Genomic DNA, 19,596 nt, shown 5'->3' on the forward strand with positions numbered 1-19,596 from the left:
CCCACCATTTTATGTAGATTGATAGATTATTAGATACTAAGGGATTGAAGGGATATGGAGATTGTGTGGGAGGATGTAGCCATGATCTTATTGAACGACAGAGCAGACTCAAAGGGCTGAATGGCCTATTCTTGTTCCTATTTCTTATATTCTTATTCCCTGAGCCACCGGGTTTATTATTCCCTGTAGAACAGTTTGTTTGCTCAGCTTGTATTTATCCTTACAGAAATTCTGATCCAATTGAATAATGAGTAAACCCATTTTTGGTGGGTTTTTTTGATGGAATAGCAATAGACAGGAAATCAGAGCTGCATGTGATAAAGGAACTTCTGTGATTATGGGTGACTTTAATCTGCATATAGATTGGATGAGTCAAATTAATCACAGTACAATAGAGGAAGAAGTGTGTACGGGATGGTTTTCTGGACCAGTATATTGAGGAACCAAGAAGGGAACAGGCCATCTCGGACTGGGTGTTGTACAATGAGAAAGGATTAGTTGGCAATCCAGTTGTGAGAGAACCCTTGGGGATGAGTGACCATAATATGGAAGAATTCTTTATCAAGGTGGATAGTGAGGTAGTTGATTCTGAGACCAGGGTCCTGAATCTCAGTAAAGGTAACCATGATGGTATGAGACATGAGCTGGCTGTGACAGACTGGGGAACATCACTGAAAGGAAGGACAGTGGACGGGCAGTGGCAGCATTCAAGGAACGAATAGATGAACTCCAAAAGTTGTTTATCCCTATTTGGAACAAGATTAGAAAGGGAACTGTGGCCAAACCATGGCTTACCAGGGAAATTAGAGATAGTTTTGATTCAAAGAAGAGGCATACAAATTAGCAAGAAAAAGCAATAGATCTGAGGATTGGGAACAGTTTAAATTCAGCAAAGGCGGAACAAGGATTGAATAAGAAGAGGAATGTACAATTTGAAAGTAAACTAGTGGGGAACATAAAACTGACTGTAAACATTTCTGTAGATATGTAAAAAGAAAAAGATTGATAAAAACTAATGTAGCCCATTTACAGTCAGAAATGGGGGAATTCACAACAGGGAACAAAGAAATGGTTAAGGAACTAAATTCGTACTTTGCTTCTGTCTTCACAAAGGAAGACAGGAATAATGTAGCGGAGGGTCTGATAAACACAAGTTTTAGTGAGGAGCTGAAGGAAAGTAGTATTAGTAAAGAAATGGTTTTGGAGAAATTACTGGGATTGAAGGCGGATAATCCAAGACCGGATAATCTTCATCCCAGAGTACTTAAGGAAGTGGTCCTAGAAATTGTAGATCTATCGGGGGTCATTTTCCAAAATTCTTTGGACTCTGGAATGGTTCCTACAGATTGGAGGGTAGCGAATGTAATCCCACTATTCACAAAGGGAGGGGGAGAGAAAAGAGGGAGCTATAGATCAGTGAGCCTAACGTTGGTAGTGGGAAGTTGCTGGGGTCCATTATCAAGGAATTCATAGCACAGCATTTGGAAAGCAGTGGTATAATCAGACAAAGTCAGCAAGGATTACAAAAGGAAAATCTGCTTGACAAATCTAGAACAAAGAACAATACAAAGAACAAACAAAGAAAAGTACAGCACAGGAACAGGCCCTTCGGCCCTCCAAGCCTGCGCCGACCATGCTGCCCGTCTAAACTAAAATCTTCCACACTTCCGGGGTCCGTATCCCTCTATTCCCATCCTATTCATGTATTTGTCAAGATGCCCCTTAAATGTCACTATCGTCCCTGCTTCCACCACCTCCTCCGGCAGCGAGTTCCAGGCACCCACTACCCTCTGTGTAAAAAACTTGCCTCGTACATCTCCTCTAAACCTTGCCCCTCACACCTTAAACCTATGCCCTCGAGTAATTGACCCCTCTGGGAAAAAGCCTCTGACTATCCACTCTGTCTATGCCCCTCATAATTTTGTAGACCTCTATCAAGTCGCCCCTCAACCTCCTTCATTCCAGTGAGAACAAACTGAGTTTATTCAACCTCTCCTCATAGCTAATGCCCTCCATACCAGGCAACATCCTGGTAAATCTCTTCTGCACCCTCTCTAAATCCTCCACATCCTTCTGGTAGTATGGCGACCAGAATTTAATTTTTTTTTTTAACAATTATCTAATTTTTATTGTAAAGTAGGGAGAGGGAAGAGGAAACCATGAAATGGCATCCCCTTTCAGGGAGCCCAAACCCACTCCCTGTCTCAAAAATTTTACTTTTTAGGAAAAGATAGCACACAACAGACGGGAGTGTGGCGACCAAAATTGAACACTATACTCCAAGTGTGGCCTCACTAAGGTTCTATACAGCTGCAATATGACTTGGCCAATTTTTATACTCAATGCCCCGGCCAATGAAGGTAAGCATGCTGTATACCTTCTTGACCACCTTCTCCACCTGTGTTGCCCCTTTCAGTGACCTGTGGACCTGTACACCAAGATCTCTCTGACTGCCAATACTCTTAAGGGTTCAACCATTCACTGTATATTCCCTACCTGTATTAGACCTCCCAAAATGCATTACCTCACATTTGTCCAGTTAAACTCCATCTGCCATCTCTCCGCCCAAGGCTCCAAACGAATTAAATCCTGCTGTATCCTCTGACAGTCCTCATCGTTATCCGCAATTCCACCAATCTTTGTGTCGTCCACAAACTTACTAATCAGAACAGTTACATTTTCCTCCAAATCATCGATCTATACTATGAATAGCAAAGGTCCCAGCACTGATCCCTGCGGAACACCACTAGTCATAGCCCTCCAATCAGAAAAGCACCCTTCCATTGCTACTCTCTGCCTTCTATGACCTAGCCAGTTCTGTATCCATCTTGCCAGCTCACCTCTGATTCCGTGTGACTTCACCTTTTGTACCAGTCTGCCATGAGGGACCTTGTCAAAGGCCTTACTGAAGTCCATATAGACAACATCCACTGCCCTACCTGCATCAATCATCTTTGTGACCTCCTCGAAAAACTCTATCAAGTTAGTGAGACACGACCTCCCCTTCACAAAACCGTGCTGCCTCTCGCTAATACGACCCCTTGCTTCCAAATGGTAGAATTCTCGAAGAATTCTCTCCAGTAATTTCACTACAACTGATGCAAGGCTCACCGGCCTGTAGTTCCCTGAATTATCCTTGCTACCCTTCTGAAACAAATGAACAACATTGGCTATTCTCCAGTCCTCCGGGACAGCACCTGAATACTGAGGATCCAAAGATTTCTGTCAAGGCCTCAGCAATTTCCTCTCTAGGCTGCTTCAGTATTCTGGGGTAGATCCCATCAGGCCCTGCAGACTTATGCACCTTAATATTTTTCAAGATGCCCAACACCTCGTCTTTTTGGATCTCAGTGTGACCTAGGCTATCTACACACCCTTCTCCAGACTCAACATCCACCAATTCCTTCTCTTTGGTGAATACTGATGCAAAGTATTAATTTGTACCTCGTCCATTTCCTCTGGCTCCACACATAGATTCCCTCCCCTGTCCCTCAGTGGGCCAACCCTTTCCCTGGCAACCCTCTGGCTTTTTATGTACGTGTAAAAAGCCTCGGGATTTTCCTTAACCCTATTTGTCAATGACTTTTTGTGACCCCTTTTAGCCCTCCTGACTCCTTGCTTAAGTTCCATCCTACTTTCCTTATATTCCACACAGGCTTTGTCTGTTCCCAGCCTTCTAGCCCTGAAAAATGCCTTCTTTTTTCTTTTTGACAAGGCCTACAATATCTCTCGTTATCCAAGGATCGCAAAATTCACCAGATTTATCCTTCTTTCTCACAGGAACATGCCGGTCCTGAATTCCTTTCAACTGACATTTGAAAGCCTCCCATATGTCAGATGTTGATTTACCCTCAAACATCCTCCCCCAATCTAGGTTCTTCAGTTCCTGCCTAATATTGTTATAATTAGCCTTCCCCCAATTTAGAACATTCACCCTGGGACCACTCTTACCCTTGTCTGCCAGCACTTTAAAACTTACTGAATTGTGGTCACTGTTCGCGAAATGCTCCCCTACTAAAACTTCTACCACCCAGCTGGGTTCATTCCCCAATACCAGCTCCAGTACAGCCCCTTCCCTAGTTGGACTATCTATATAAGAAGCCCTCCTGGATGCTCCTTCCAAACTCTGCCCCGTCTAATCCCCTAGCACTAAGTGAGTCCCAGTCAATATTGGGGAAGTTAAAGTTTCCCATCACAACAACCCTGTTGCTTTTACTCCTTTCCAAAATCTGTCTACCTATCTGCTCCTCTATCTCCCGCTGGCTGTTGGGAGGCCTGTAGTAAACCCCCAACATTGTGACTGCACCCTTCTTATTCCTGATCTCTACCCATATAGCCTCGCTGCCCTCTGAGGTGTCTTCCCGCAGTACAGCTGTGATATTCTCCCTAACCAGTAGCGCAACTCCTCCACCCCTTTTACCCCCGCCCCCATCCCACCTGAAACATCTAAATCCTGGAATGTTTAGCTGCCAATCCTGTCCTTCCCTCAACCAGGTCTCTGTAATGGCAACAACATCATAGTTCCAAGTACTAATCCAAGCTCTAAGTTCATCTGCCTTACCTGTTATACTTCTCGCATTAAAACATCTGTACTTCCAGCCACCAGTCCTGCTGTTTTCAGCAACATCTCCCTGGCTGCTCTTCCTCAGAGCCATACTGGCCCAATTTCCTCGTTCTCCCTCAATTTTTTCACCTTCTGACCTATTGCTCTGGTACCCACCCCCCCCCCCCCCCCCCGCCATACTAGTTTAAACCCTCCAATACGGAACCCTCCAATACTGCACAGAAACTGGCCCTTCAGCCCTCCAAGCCTGCACCAACCATGCCGACTGTCTAACTTAAAACATTCTATACGTCCGAGGTCCGTATCCCTCTATACCCATCCGATTCATGTATTTGTCAAGGCACCCCTCAAATGTCACTATTGTACCTGCTTCCACCATCTCCTCTGGCAGCAAGTTCCAGGCAGCCACTACCCTCTGTGTAAAAAACTTCCCTCACACATCTCCTCTAAACTTTGCCCCTCGCACCTTAAACATAGTATACATTATATATTAATGATTTGGACGAGGGAACTAAATGTATTATCTCCAAATTTGCAGCTGATATGAAGTTGGTTGGGAGGGTGAGCTGTGAGGAGGATGCAGAGATGCTTCCGTGGGATTTGGACAGGCTGAGTGAGTGGGCACATGCATGGTAGATGCAGTATAATGTGGATAAATGTGAGGTCATTCAGTCGGTAGCAAAAATAGGAAGGCAGATTATTATTTGAATGGGTGTAAATTGAGAGAGGTGAATACTCAGCGGGACCTTGATGTCCTTGTGCATCAGTCGCTGAAAGTAAGCGTGCAGGAACAGCAGGCAGTAAAGAAGGCAAATGATATGTTGGCCTTAATAGTGAGAGAATTTGACTATAGGAATAGAGATGTTTTATTGCAACTCTGGATTACAGCCCAGTGACAATATCACTACACCACCACCCCCCTGTAACTTGATAGTGTGACCAAAGACAAACTGGAAATAGGAGGTATGATTGTTCGAAAATGTACACAGGTATTTCATTTTTAGTATTACATAGAACATAGAACAGTACAGCACAGAACAGGCCCTTCGGCCCTCGATGTTGTGCCGAGCAATGATCACCCTACTCAAACCCACGTATCCACCCTATACCCGTAACCCAACAACCCCCCCTTAACCTTACATTTTAGGACACTACGGGCAATTTAGCATGGCCAATCCACCTAACCCGCACATCTTTGGACTGTGGGAGGAAACCGGAGCACCCGGAGGAAACCCACGCACACATGGGGAGGACGTGCAGACTCCGCACAGACAGTGACCCAGCCGGGAATTGAACCTGGGATCCTGGAGCTGTGAAGCATTTATGCTAACCAATTGACCCTCATGGCGCACATGGAGTCTAGGCCAAGTTTTGTTTCCAGGTGAGGTAGGATTAGAGATAAGAACACACCGTGCAAGCATTTGTTAACCACCTAGAACACTTCAAAAAGTGCATAACCGAGTGTAAAGTACCTTATGACACCCTGTTGTTGTGAAAGATGGTCTGTCCCAATGCCAATAAAACTATTACAAATTCTTTTTTTTGTAATACACCTTAAATCCTTTTTAAAATTCCAATTAAGGGGCAATTTAGTGTGCCCGATCCACATACACTGCACATCTTTGGGTTGTGGGGTGAAAAAACCATTACAAAATCTTATGTCCACATTTATACTGGGGAATGCCTATGTAAACTTGTCACTCTGCAAGGATAACAGCCCCTGTCGGCTGAGGTACTGCAGTGCCTCCACTGGGAGGAGGATATAATTACAGCATTTCCATTCTAAATATGAATACAAAGCTTGTAATCAAAAATAACAAAGTTCACTCGGATGCAAGCTAATTTATATTTGAAGCAATTTTGTCGAGATCACATCGAAACCCAAGTTTTAAATTATCAATTTGAACTACAGAAGATATACATTAATCTATTCTGCTCAAGGTGATACCGTTAATATTCCACATGTTACAGCATTTGTAATTGTCTGTATGGTTCCCAATTTTGGAAGCAGACCCTTTCTCGGTTCCAGTATAATGGCACAGTGGTTAACACTGCTGTCTCACAGCGCCAGGGACCCGGGTTCAATACCGGCCTCTGCTGACTGTGTGGAGTTTGCACTTTCTCCCCGTGTCTGCGTGGGTTTCCTCCGGGTGCTCCGGTTTCCTCCCACAGTCCAAAGATGTGCAGGTCAAGTGGATTGACCGTGATATAAATTGCCTCTTCCCGTCCCAAGATTAGGCGGGGTTACGGGCCTAGGTTGGGCGCTCTTTCGGAGGGTCAGTGCAGACTCGATGGGCCGAGTGGCCTCCTTCTGCACTGTGGGGATTCCATGCAAAATACTGCAGAGGCTGCAAATCTGAAATAAAAACAGAAAACGCTGGATATGGAATTTCCAGCGGGTCTAGCAGCATCTGGGAGGGGGAGAGCAAATAGAGTGAGGGTTCTGATCCCTGTTCCCCATGCCCTGGGGGTGGTCGGTATGGAGGAAGGGACGGTTCAGGACTGTCCTGTGTCAAACCCTCAGCATCTGGACTCTCTGAAAAGACTCAGGCAGCGGCGGCTCAGATTTAAATAGCTTGCCATTTTATTTTCCGCCGAGCTATCAGTGACGCATTTCCGCAAATCCGGATTGGGAGTGACGATTTTTGGGGAGGGGAGGGAGAATGTAGTCAGGTCAGGCTGTCCGGGAACAAGCCACGCCGCCTGCTTGTTGCAAAGTGTCAGCGGGGAGAGCGAGACAGAAAGTATCCAGTGTGAGCGGCTCGCTACATTGTCACCGCGGCAGGGAGGGAGCTGGTGTCACAGCATCGCACTGACAGAGAGACAGGCACTGCTGCCGCCGGGGGCTCTCTCACTGCCTCAGCCAAGCACAGATCGCAGCGTTTCAATCCGGCCGTGCCTGGCACAGGAAAAGACGGAACTGAATTTATCACCGAGAACCCCGGCAACTGGGAGAGAGGAGCAGCTGCCGGAAGAGTGTCTGCAACAGACCCCCCCCCCCCCCCCCCCCCACCCACACACACACACACACACACGTGTAAATCCACCCGTCCCCGTCCCCCCCAGCCATGCCCAAGAAGAAGCCGGGACCGATCCAGCTGCACCCCACTCCCGATGGATCGGCGCTGAATGGAACCACATCCGCAGAGTAAGAGAATTGCCCCGTATTCATGTAAAATTGTACCATCCGTGTCTCAGTCACAGCTGGTTTACTCGCATGCTTCGGGGGGGGGGTGGCGGAGAAGGAGAATTGTGTTCATGTGGGGATGTCAATATCCAGGGCAATCACATTGGTCAGTTTCAGAGCCAGGGGAGCCGCTGGTCAGTTTCAGAGACAGGGGAGCAGCTGGTCAGTTTCAGAGCCAAAGGAGCCGCTGGTCAGTTTCAGAGCCGGGGAGACAGGGCGCATGATTTCATTATAAATAACTTGCTTTTTTTGTTCTGCCTGCCCCATTCACAGATGTCGAAACCGTTTGGTGCCATAAGCCTTTACCACTCCCCAGTGATAAACATCTTATGCAAACCTTGTAGTTACAGTACCTGGTACAGAACGCGCCTAGATTTCTGCTGAATCCGCTATCGACTTTTGAAAAAAAACGTTTAGCTACTTTTTTTGTTGATAATATTCTTTATTAGTGTCACAAGTAGGTCGACAATGAAGTTGCTATGAAAATCCCCTAGTTGCCACACTCTGGCGCCTGTTCGGGTACACTGAGGGAGAATTCAGAATGTCCAATTCACCTAACAAGCGTGTCTTTCGGGATTTGTGGAAGGAAACCGGAGCACCCGGAGGAAACCCACGCAGACACTGGGAGAACGTGCAGACTCTGCACAGTGACCCAAAGTCGGGAATCGAACCCAGGTCCCTGGTGCTGTGAAGCAATAGTGCTAACCACTGCCACCGTATTGACTAACCATTTAGTCGATATCCTGGGATGGGGAGGGTGGGTCAGAACCAAGTATAATCTTTAAGGAGAGGTTTGGGGGTTTTGATGTAATTGGATCAGGGCACACTGATGTAATTCAGTGCCAATTTTAATGTCTTCATAGATTCTCTTTTTAAATTCCCATTATAAATGCACATGTAAACATCACACTGCAGTTACACACTCCTGCCAGTGGTGGCAGCACACCATCTCTGTGAGGTGTAATTCCAGCCTGACTTTTACATTTAGTTTCTATTGTAAGTGTGGACATAGGATTTAAAATGGTTAAATTTGACAGGAAGTGAAAGTAAATATAAGACTGTTGTATCTATTGATATCAATTTGTCTAAAAGTCTGGGGGTATGAAGAATATACCTGGAAATACATAGTTTGAGTATGTCATGAACAGCAGTGTTGGGAAGGATTTTTGATCTTCAGTGATGTGCCAAAGGCATGAATCACCACAAATTGAAGACACACCAGTCCCTAGGATTGCAGGAATGGCTGTGGATTGTTTATATTTCTTCCTCGTGTCTCGTTCACTCGTCTCAATGTTTCTGTCTCCTAGTTTCCTGCACTCTCACTTTCCAAGTCGGGAGGTTTAAGTTCTGCCCCAGACTTGAGCATATAATTCAGGCTTATGTTTTTCAGTGCAGGGCTGATGGATTGCCTCAGTGTTGGCGGTGCTGTAGTTCAGATTAGATATTAAATGGCGACCCCGCAGGTGGATGTGAAATAATTCAATGCCACTGTTTCAAAGAAGAACAGGGGAGTTCTGACCAGTTGGGGCCAATATTCATCCCTTAACACTCATCATGTTGCTGTCTGGGATCTTTCTTTGCACAAATTGGCGCTGCGCCTCCTGCATTATAACAGTGACTACACTTCGAGAAGCACTTTGTTGGCTTTTAATTACTCCAGAACATCCTGAGGTTGTGAAAGGCACTATATAAATGCAAGTCTTTGTCCTGAGCTGGTGGTATATGTGTCTTGGGTGCTAAATCGCCAACTGTAACTTGCTGTCCTGTTACTAATGTCCATCTTTCAAAAGAGACTTGTGTATACTCTGGGTGTGCAGCTCAAACTTCTCCTGTTGCTCTGTTACAAATACTAGGAGCAAGCAATAAGGAATACAACAATGAACCTGAAACTCGAAGATGAGAGTTGCGCCTGTGTTGAATCAGTAGGAAAGAAATAAATGGGTGTTGTAACTGAAGGGGTATAGAGACGAGAGCGATGATCGCTCTCTGACGCTTGATGGTGACCAGGTGAAACAGACATAGAACATAGAACAGTACAGCACAGAACAGGCCCTTCGGCCCTCGATGTTGTGCCGAGCCATGATCACCCTACTCAAACCCACGTATCCACCCTATACCCGTAACCCAACAACCCCCCCCTTAACCTTACTTTTTAGGACACTACGGGCAATTTAGCATGGCCAATCCACCTAACCCGCACATCTTTGGACTGTGGGAGGAAACCGGAGCACCCGGAGGAAACCCACGCACACACGGGGAGGACGTGCAGACTCCGCACAGACAGTGACCCAGCCGGGAATCGAACCTGGGACCCTGGAGCTGTGAAGCATTTATGCTAACCACCATGCTACCGTGCTGCCCGTTAAGGTACGTTCAGGTAGCTTTGGTTTGTGACTGATGACTGTCCAATTCAACATAAAACACCAATAATAACACAAATAGAACAGATTGCAGCACAAAAACAGGCCATTCAGCCCATCATGCTAGAACTGCCTCGCCACAAGAGCCACTCGGCTCATCCCCTTCCCTATAACACTGCCAATTGAATTTCTCTTTTTAAAAGTCGCGATTGAATCTGCCTCCATTGCACTGGGGCAACAATCCTAACCACCAAACACCGGTTTCCTCATGTTGCCACTCATCTTTTTTTTAAAATTTAGATTACCCAATTATTTTTTCCAATTAAGGGGCAATTTAGTGTGGGCAATCCACCTACTCTGCACATTTTTGGGCTGTGGGGGCGAAACCCATGCAGACACGGGGAGAATTTGCAAACTCCACACTGACAGTGACCCAGAGTCGGGATTCGAACCTGGGACCTCAGCGCCGTGAGGCAACTGTGCTAACCACTAGTGCTGCCCTAAGTTGCCACTCATCTTAAATGGATGATCTTTGATTTGCGACTCGAGGGAAGGATTTATCTCTCTACTCCAGACCCTCATGGTTTTGAACAGCTCGATAATATCTCCTCTCAACCTTCTCTTTCCCAAAGAGGATGGCCCCAGCTCCTCCAATCTATCCACACAACTGAAGTTCCTCCTCACTGGAATCATTCTCGTCAATCTCTTCTATGCCGTCTCTAGAAGTTGCCCACCCTACTGAAATGGTGACACCCGTAATTGGACACACTATTCCAGTCGCGGCCAAAGCAGTATTTTGCGCAGTTTTAGCATAACTTGTACTCTCTGCCTCTCTTTATAAAGCCCAGGATGTCTCTTTAGTTACTTTCTCTCAGTCTGCCCTACCACCTTTAACAATTTGTGCAGACATACCCCCAGGTCTCTCTGCTCCTGTACCCCCTTTAGAATTGCAATCTCTATTTAATTTGTCTCTTCCCCCCACCCCTTGTTCTTCACACTCTGTAACTTTTCACATTTTTCTGTATTAAATTTCATCTTCTGCATGTCCGTCCATTCCACCAGCCTGTCGATGTTCTCTTGAAGTCTATCACTATTCTGCTCAATTCACAATACTTCCAGGTTGTGCTGTCTGAAAATTATGCCTTATGCACCTAAGCTTAAGCCATTAATAAATATCGAGAAAAGCAGTGGTCTTGGAACAAACCGCCTGAGGAACACCATTGTATACCTTCCTCCAGTTTGGAAAACAACCGTCGTCCATTACCCTCTTTTTCTGTCACCCAATCAGTTTCGTGTATCCATGCTTACAATGCAGAATGAGGCCATGAGGCCCATCAAGACTGCAGCAACCTCTGAAAGAGAACCACACATAGCCCACTCCCCTGCCCTATCTCCATAACCGCACCCAATCTTTGGACACTGAGGATTAGTTTAGCACGGCCAATCCACCTAACCTGCACATCTTTGGACTGTGGGAGGAAACCGGAGCACCCTGAGGAAATCCTGCAGACACTGGACAAATGTTCAGACTCCACACAGACAGTCGCCCAAGGCCGGAATCGAACCCGGGCCCCAGGTGCTGTGAGGCAACAGTGCTAACCACTGTGGCACCGTGTCGCCCATGATCTTCAACTTTGTTGGCCACTTTATCCGATCCTTTTTGGATGTCCATGTTAACCAGATCAAACTTATTAACCCTATCTGTGATGTTTTTAAGAAGGAGAAGCCTCCTGCGAATGTTCATCAATAAATTAATTTAAAATATTGAAATAATTAATTTAAAATATTGATTGGATTGGATTTGTTTATTGACATGTGTACCGAGGTACAGTGAAAAGTATTTTTCTGTGAGCAGCTCAAACAGATCATTTAGTACATGGGAAGAAAATACGTAAAGGGGCTGGTTTAGCTCACTCAGCTAAATCGCTGGCTTTTAAAGCAGACCTGTACCAGCCTCCCCGGACAGGCACCGGAATGTGGCGACTAGGGGCTTTTCACAGTAACTTCATTGAAGCCTACTCGTGACAATAAGCAATTTTCATTTCATTTTTCAAATACATAGACACCGGTATCGGATGAAGCATACAGGAGTGTAGTATTAATCAGATCTGTCCATAAGAGGGTCATTCAGGAGCCTGGTAACAGCGGGGAAGAAGCTGTTTTTGAATCTGTTCGTGCGTGTTCTCAGACTTTTGTATCTCCTGCCCGATGGAAGAAGTTGGAAGAGTGAGTAAGCCGGGTGGGAGGGGTCTTTGATTATGCTGCCTGCTTTACCCAGGCAATGGGAGATCAATGGATGAGAGGTGGGTTTGTGTGATGGACTGGGCGGTGTTCACGACTCTCTTTAGTTTCTTATGGTCTTGGGCTGAGCAGTTGCCATACCAGGCTGTGATGCAGCCAGATAGTGCTTTCTATGGTGCATCTGTAAAAGTTGGTAAGAGTTAATGTGGACATGCCAAATTTCCTTATTTTCCTGAGGAAGTATAGGCGCTGTTGTGCTTTCTTGATCGTAACGTCGACGTGGCTGAACTAGGACAAATTTTTGGTGATGTGTACCCCTAGTAATTTGAAGCTGTCAACCATCTCCACCTCGGCCCCGTTGATGCTGACAGGGGTATGTACGATACTTCGCTTCCTGAATCAATGACTCGCTCTTTAGTTGTGCTGGCATTGAGGGAGAGATAGGTGTCGATGGTGTTTTTGCTGAGGTTAGTGTTCACTCTATCTGTTCTGAGGCAATGAGCAGAACCTTAGTGTTGAAATGATGGATGGGACAGTTTCCACATGCTAACGCTGCTGGTTTAAGAGGTTTGGCCACCTGTCCTATCTTCCTGGAAATGGCCCAATCCGGGAGCCCTGTCCAGTTAATGGCGGGCGGTTTGCATGGGCAGAAGGACCAATGGGAGTGCTCGAGGCTGTAGGCATGGAGGCACCTCCTGAAGGTGAAAGGTAACTGTTTGACCATCTAAGGATGGCCTGCAGCCATGCCTCTCTGTGGCTCAAGGGACAGAGAATCCATAGAGGCTTCACTGATTCCCCTGTCCTCCTGCTGGCAGCTCCTTCTAACCACCTACTGGGATTTGGCCTCAACCCGAAGCCCATCCACTGCCGATAAGATCTGACAGCATCACCAATTTGCCCTTAAGTGGTCCTAATTAAGCACCCCTTATTGTGGAGCTGTTGCTGGATTCAGCCACCTCCAGCCAGCTCACTTGGAGGTGGGAACCTCCAACACGAGATATTTTAAAATCCATTCCGCCCCCATCCGCCTCCAAAGCCAATTCCAAGCAGCTAATTAGATTCCACCCAGTCTCTGCTGGGCAACAAGTTTGTTAGATTCCACAAACCTGTGTTTGACAAAGTGAATGGGATCAACAAGGTGCCAGTTTACTGGAGTAGGAGCTGGAGGCTACGGAAGGAACTGATTTGATGTTGACTCCTGTGGAAATGGGGTCAATCGGCACAATTCATCCTGTTGCAAGTCAGAATTACCTCCCCGGAAATGTTAAAATTCCAGGTTGTCAGAATCTGATCCTGCTAACCCCGTGTTTAACTGCGCCCAGCAAGGAAAATTGTGTCAGCAACAAAAAGGAACAAGAACACACATTGAAAATTCTAAGTAGAATAAAATACTCAGCATAAATAAAGAAATATTTAAAATGGAAAATGATGCCCCTGGTGTGAAAAGAAAGACCTATGAATTGCTCTGGAAAGTGAACACCGACACTAATGATATCAAGTGAATATGTGTGAAGGGGATATTTTTATAAAAGGATTGAATATTTATCAGAATATGAACATTTTGTTTGCACCATATTGGAAGGTTTCAGTTCCAGTTTTGCTGAGATTATGAAACTATTACTTGTAGGATACAGGCAGGGGTTAATATTATCAAATGTGGTTATTAAACTTGATTATCTTTGGAAATCAGGAAGAAAATTAATGTAATTTTAGCACAGCATAACAGTTTAATTGTCAGCTACGGCTCTGCGGGTAGCTATGAGTCAGATGGTTGTGGATTAGAATTTCACTCCGATGGTTTGAATACTGAAATCTAGGCGGACACTCCCAGTACAGTATTGAGGGAGTGCCGCACTGTCAGAGGGTCAGTACTGAGGGAGTGCCGCACTGTCAGAGGGTCAGTACTGAGGGAGTGCTGCACTGTCAGAGGGTTAGTACTGAGGGAGTGCCGCACTGTCAGAGGGTCAGTACTGAGGGAGTGCTGCACTGTCAGAGGGTCAGTACTGAGGGAGTGCTGCACTGTCAGAGGGTCAGTACTGAGGGAGTGCCGCACTGTCAGAGGGTCAGTACTGAGGGAGTGCCGCACTGTCAGAGGGTCAGTACTGAGGGAGTGCCGCACTGTCAGAGGGTCAGTACTGAGGGAGTGCCGCACTGTCAGAGGGTCAGTACTGAGGGAGTGCCGCACTGTCAGAGGGTCAGTACTGAGGGAGTGCTGCACTGTCAGAGGGTTAGTACTGAGGGAGTGCCGCACTGTCAGAGGGTCAGTACTGAGGGAGTGCTGCACTGTCAGAGGGTCAGTACTGAGGGAGTGCTGCACTGTCAGAGGGTCAGTACTGAGGGAGTGCCGCACTGTCAGAGGGTCAGTACTGAGGGAGTGCCGCACTGTCAGAGGGTCAGTACTGAGGGAGTGCCGCACTGTCAGAGGGTCAGTACTGAGGGAGTGCCGCACTGTCAGAGGGTCAGTACTGAGGGAGTGCCGCACTGTCAGAGGGTCAGTACTGAGGGAGTGCCGCACTGCCAGAGGGACAGTACTGAGGGAGTGCTGCACTGTCAGAGAGACAGTACTGAGGGAGTGCTGCACTGTCAGAGGGACAGTACTGAGGGAGTGCCGCACTGTCAGAGCGTCAGTACTGAGGGAGTGCCGCACTGTCAGAGGGTCAGTTCTGAGGGAGTGCCGCACTGTCAGAGGGTCAGTTCTGAGGGAGTGCCGCACTGTCAGAGGGTCAGTACTGAGGGAGTGCCGCACTGTCAGAGGGTCAGTACTGAGGGAGTGCCGCACTGTCAGAGGGTCAGTACTGAGGGAGCGCCGCACTGTCGGAGGGTCAGCACTGAGGGAGTGCTGCACCCTAGCGGCCAAGTCTCTGGCACTGTGGCTCAGAAGGGAAGGGGGGAGAATAGAAAAGTAATAGTGATAGGAGAGTTAATGGTTAGGGAAATAGATAGGAGATTCTATGGTCACGAGCGAGACTCCCGGAAGGTATGTTGCCTCCCGGGTGCCAGGGCCAGGGATGTCTCAGATTGAGTCTACAGGATTGTTAAGGGAGAGGGGGAGCTAACAGAAGTTGTGGTGCACATAGGCACCGATGACATAGCTAAGAAAAGGGATGAGCATCTTAAAAGTGATTTTAGGGAGTTAGGTTGGAAGCTAAAGAGCAGGACGAGCAGAGTAATAATCTCAGGATTGCTACAGGTGCCACGTGCAAGTGAGGCAAGGAACAGAGAGCGAGTGCAGCTGACCACGCGGCTACAGGGCTGGTGCAGGAGGGAAGGCTTCAGATATGTGGATCATTAGGATATCTTCTGGGGAAGGTGGGACCTGTACATGAAGGACGGATTGCACCTAAACTGGAGGGGCTCCAATATCCTGGGTGTGAGGTTTGCTAGAGCTCTTCAGGAGGGTTTAAACTAGTTTGGCAGGGGGATGGGAACCAGAGCTATGGATCGGAGGATAGGGTACAAATAGTATGCAGCAAGTCTGCGAGGAAGGATAGACAGTTGATAGGTCAAAGTTGCACTCAGTGGAATGGGTTAAAGTGTGTCAGTTGCAATGCAAGGAGTGTCAGGAATAAGGGAGATGAACTTAGAGCATGGATCAGTACTTGGAACTACGATGTTGTGGCCATTACGGAGACAAAGATTTCACAGGGGCAGGAATGGTTGTTAGATGTTCCAGGGTTTAGGTGTTTTAAGAAGAATAGGGAGGGAGGTAAAAGAGGAGGGGGAGTGGCACTGTTAATTAGGGAGTGCACCACAGCTGCAGAAAAGGAGGTAGTTGTGGAGGGTTTGTCTACTGAGTCAGTATGGGTGGAAGTCACAAACAAGAAAGGAGCAGTCACTTTATTGGGAGTTTTCTATAGACCCCCCAATAGCAGCAGAGAGATTGAGGAACAGATTGGGTGGCAGATCTTGAAAAAGTGCAGAAATAACAGAGTTGTTGGCATGGGTGACTTCAGCAGGTATGGCAGCACCTGTGGGGAGAGAGGAGTTAACGTTTCATGTCCATATGGCTTAGTTTGTGTTTAATTTCTCCTGTTAATTTAACCGTTTACAGGTAGCATTCTGGTAAATCCATGATGCACTCCCTTCAAGGCCAGTCTGTCCCTCCTAAGATGCAGTGCCCAAAACTGCTCCCAGTAATTCCAGGTGTGGCCTATCCAGGGCCTTGTATAGCTGACGCATCGCCTCCATCCACTTGTATTCTAATCCGAAAGGCCAGAATATCATGAACCCTTTTATTTTTTTTTTACCTGTTCCTAACATTTTATTGACACAAGTACCTGGATCGCAGGTCCCGGGAACTTCCACTGTTCAGAATTTCACCTATTCACTCTTTGCTGTTTGTTGAAGTTTGCGCATGAATTTGTTGAAGTTTGCGCATTAATTTGTTGAAGTTTGCGCATGAATTTGTTGAAGTTTGCGCATTAATTTGTTGAAGTTTGCGCATGAATTTGTTGAAGTTTGCGCATGAATTTGCTGCTCTAATTCCAAAATTACAACAGCGGCTGAACTCCAGAAGCATTTCATTGGCTGTAAAGCAAGTCAAGAAGTCCTGAAGTCGTGAAAGGCGCTCTGTGAATGCAAGTCTTTATATTGCATCGGCGCCAAAGTAGAAAAACCAACTCGCAGAAGTAGGAATCTTGGAGATGGTACAACACAGATTCATCAAAATGATACCTGGGCTAAATTGGTTAAAGTTTGAGGACGGGTTGCTTGCACGAGACTTGTGCTCCCTTGAATTAGAAGATTAAAGGGTGATCTGTTTTAGGTGTTTAAAATGACTCAAATGTTTGACTGGATCGATAGAGAGAAGTTACTCCTGCTGGTGGGAAGTCAGGATCACAGAGGCAGAAACTTAAACATTTAGCCAGGCTGTTCAGGCAGCAGTCAAGACAGGAAGTGTTTTGTGTCACAAGGCAGTGGATATCTGGAATACTTTCCTCAAAATGTTCAGGGCGGGGACAGGGAGAATAAGGATCAACCGTCATCTAATTTAGTGGTGGTCTGAGTTACCGTTTGTTCCCATCATCATAACACAGACAGCTACAAAGTGAATGTGAAATTGATGGAACTTTGCTGAAATGAGAACAATATCAGTTTGACAGTTCTATTTGAAATGAAAGAAATGAAATTAAATGAATTGTCCAGAATACTTGGCGTTGTTTTAGTCCCATACATTATGATGATCTTTGAAACGTTCTGACCAATACAAATGTTTTACCCTCTTTGCTGGCTACATTTGAGCCAGAAGCTGGTGAATGGCTTTGTTTACTTCCTTTCCTCTCTAACTGCAGGTGGATACATTCTCTGCACCATGAGGGGGCTTCCAGGACCCCTTAAAATGATTTATTTCTCCTTTTTCTCAACAGCTCTACTGACCAGAAATGATGACATTTCAAACTTGTTACCAAATCAGGCCTCTTTCAATCACTACTTTAGCCATTTAAAATTGGGCTCCCTAATTTTTTTTTCCCAATTAAGGGGCAATTTACAGTAGCCAATCCACCTACCCTGCACATCTCTTTTTGTAGTGTGTGTGTGTGTGTGGTTGGGGGGGGGGGGACCGATGCAGAGTACCCAATTCATTTTTCCCAATTGAAGGGGCAATTTAGCATGGCCAATCCACCTAGCTTGCACATTTTTCTGGGTTGCAGGGGCGAAACCCACGCAAAAACGGGGAGAATGTGCAAACTCCACACGGACAGTGACCCAGAGCCGTGATTGAACCTGGGACCTCAGCGCTGTGAGGCAGCAGGGCTAACTCACTGTGCCACCGTGCTGCCCTCGAGTGTTGATGTTCTTGTGGACAATTATCATTTTCAAATCCTACCATGGCCCCTTCCTATCTCCATAACCACCTGAATCCCACAATCCTCTTGTGATCTTAATGTTCCTCCAATTCTGGCTTCTAATACAACCTGATTTTAATCTCTCCACTACTGGTGGCCTTGTCTTCAGCTGTCCTAGGCTCTACGCTCTGAAATCCCTTCCCTCAACCTTTCTGACTCTGCTCCTTTAAGATGTTCCTTGAAATCTACTTCTTTGATCAAGGTTTTGTTTAGCTGCCCTAATATCTCCTCCTTTATCTCTGTCAAATATGAATTGATAATTTTCTGTAAAGAGAGATGTTGCTCTGTTGAAGGTGCTATACAAATGGAAGTTGTTGGTAATGGGCATCATAAAGCATTCTTGATCCCAAGGGTTAGTAGGTCTCACTCACCCCATGGCAACTCCTCTGTAGAGTGTGGGTCAGGACAACTCTAAAGTGACCTGCTAGATATTTAATCTACTTGCCCTGGGGTAAAACAGAATGATAGCAGGCTTTAGCTCATTGAGCTGGAGCTAGTACCAGGTCAGAATTATCTAATGAGGGCAGCACGGTGGTGCAGTGGGTCAGCCCTGTTGCCTTACGGCGCCGAGGTCCCAGGTTCGATCCTGGCTCTGGGTCACTGTCTGTGTGGAGTTTGCACATTCTCCCCGTGTTTGCGTGGGTTTCGCTCCCACAACCCAAAAATATGCAGGCTAGGTGGATTGGGCATGCTAAATTGCCCCTTAATTGGAAAAAATGAATTGGGTACTCTAAATTTAAAAAAAAAAGAATTATCTAAAGAAAACGGTGGCAAGGAGGCCTGGCCAACCACACCCATATGTTCTGGTCCTGCCCCAGACTGATTAGGCACTGGACAGCCTTCTTGGGGGCCATATCCAGGGTTGTGGGAGTGAGGGTGGAGCCGTGCCCATTAGTTGTGTTCTTCGGGCTCTCGGCACAGCCAGGATGGAAGACAAACAAGGCAGGGGGGCCGGGGGAACAAACTGCAACGAAATACACAGGCACGAACTCACCAGAAGTACACCCAGATGGCACCAAAGGCACCCCTGGTGTGTTCTCCCCAGGAGGAGCGCACACAGCATAGGAATCGCACAGAGGGAATGGCTGAGATTGGGCGACCCCAAATTCAGGGCCCAAACAATAATACCTATACAGCCTCTGTTTTCTTCCCCTCCTGGGCTTTTACATAAGTGTCATATTCTCTCCCTGTACAATATATACACATTTTGTAAAGATCTCTGTGTTACAGTTTAATGTCCTCTGCAATGTAGGACACCTCGGGCTTGATTTTCTTCTTTTACTGAAACGTTGGTGTGTTCTGACCTGGAAAGAATCAAGACCAGGGATGTACTTCTGAAGCTATATAAGACTCTGGTGAGACCCTGTTTGGAGTATTGTGAGCAGTTTTGGGCCCCGT

The 19,596-nt window shown here is 46.5% G+C and overlaps 1 protein-coding gene across 1 annotated transcript in view; it reads left to right on the top strand.

Annotated features, from left to right (window-relative positions):
* The first annotated feature begins 7,189 nt into the window (after window positions 1-7,189).
* map2k1 (mitogen-activated protein kinase kinase 1) overlaps window positions 7,190-19,596 on the top strand; it is a 92,735-nt gene continuing 80,328 nt past the window's right edge. The window contains exon 1 of the mRNA XM_038813236.1: window positions 7,190-7,712. Coding sequence (XP_038669164.1) covers window positions 7,633-7,712 — 80 coding nt within the window. The 5' untranslated portion in view covers window positions 7,190-7,632. The remainder of the gene's footprint in view (window positions 7,713-19,596) is intronic.

This window comes from Scyliorhinus canicula, chromosome 12, assembly GCF_902713615.1.
Source record: "Scyliorhinus canicula chromosome 12, sScyCan1.1, whole genome shotgun sequence".
Lineage (NCBI taxonomy): Eukaryota > Metazoa > Chordata > Chondrichthyes > Carcharhiniformes > Scyliorhinidae > Scyliorhinus > Scyliorhinus canicula.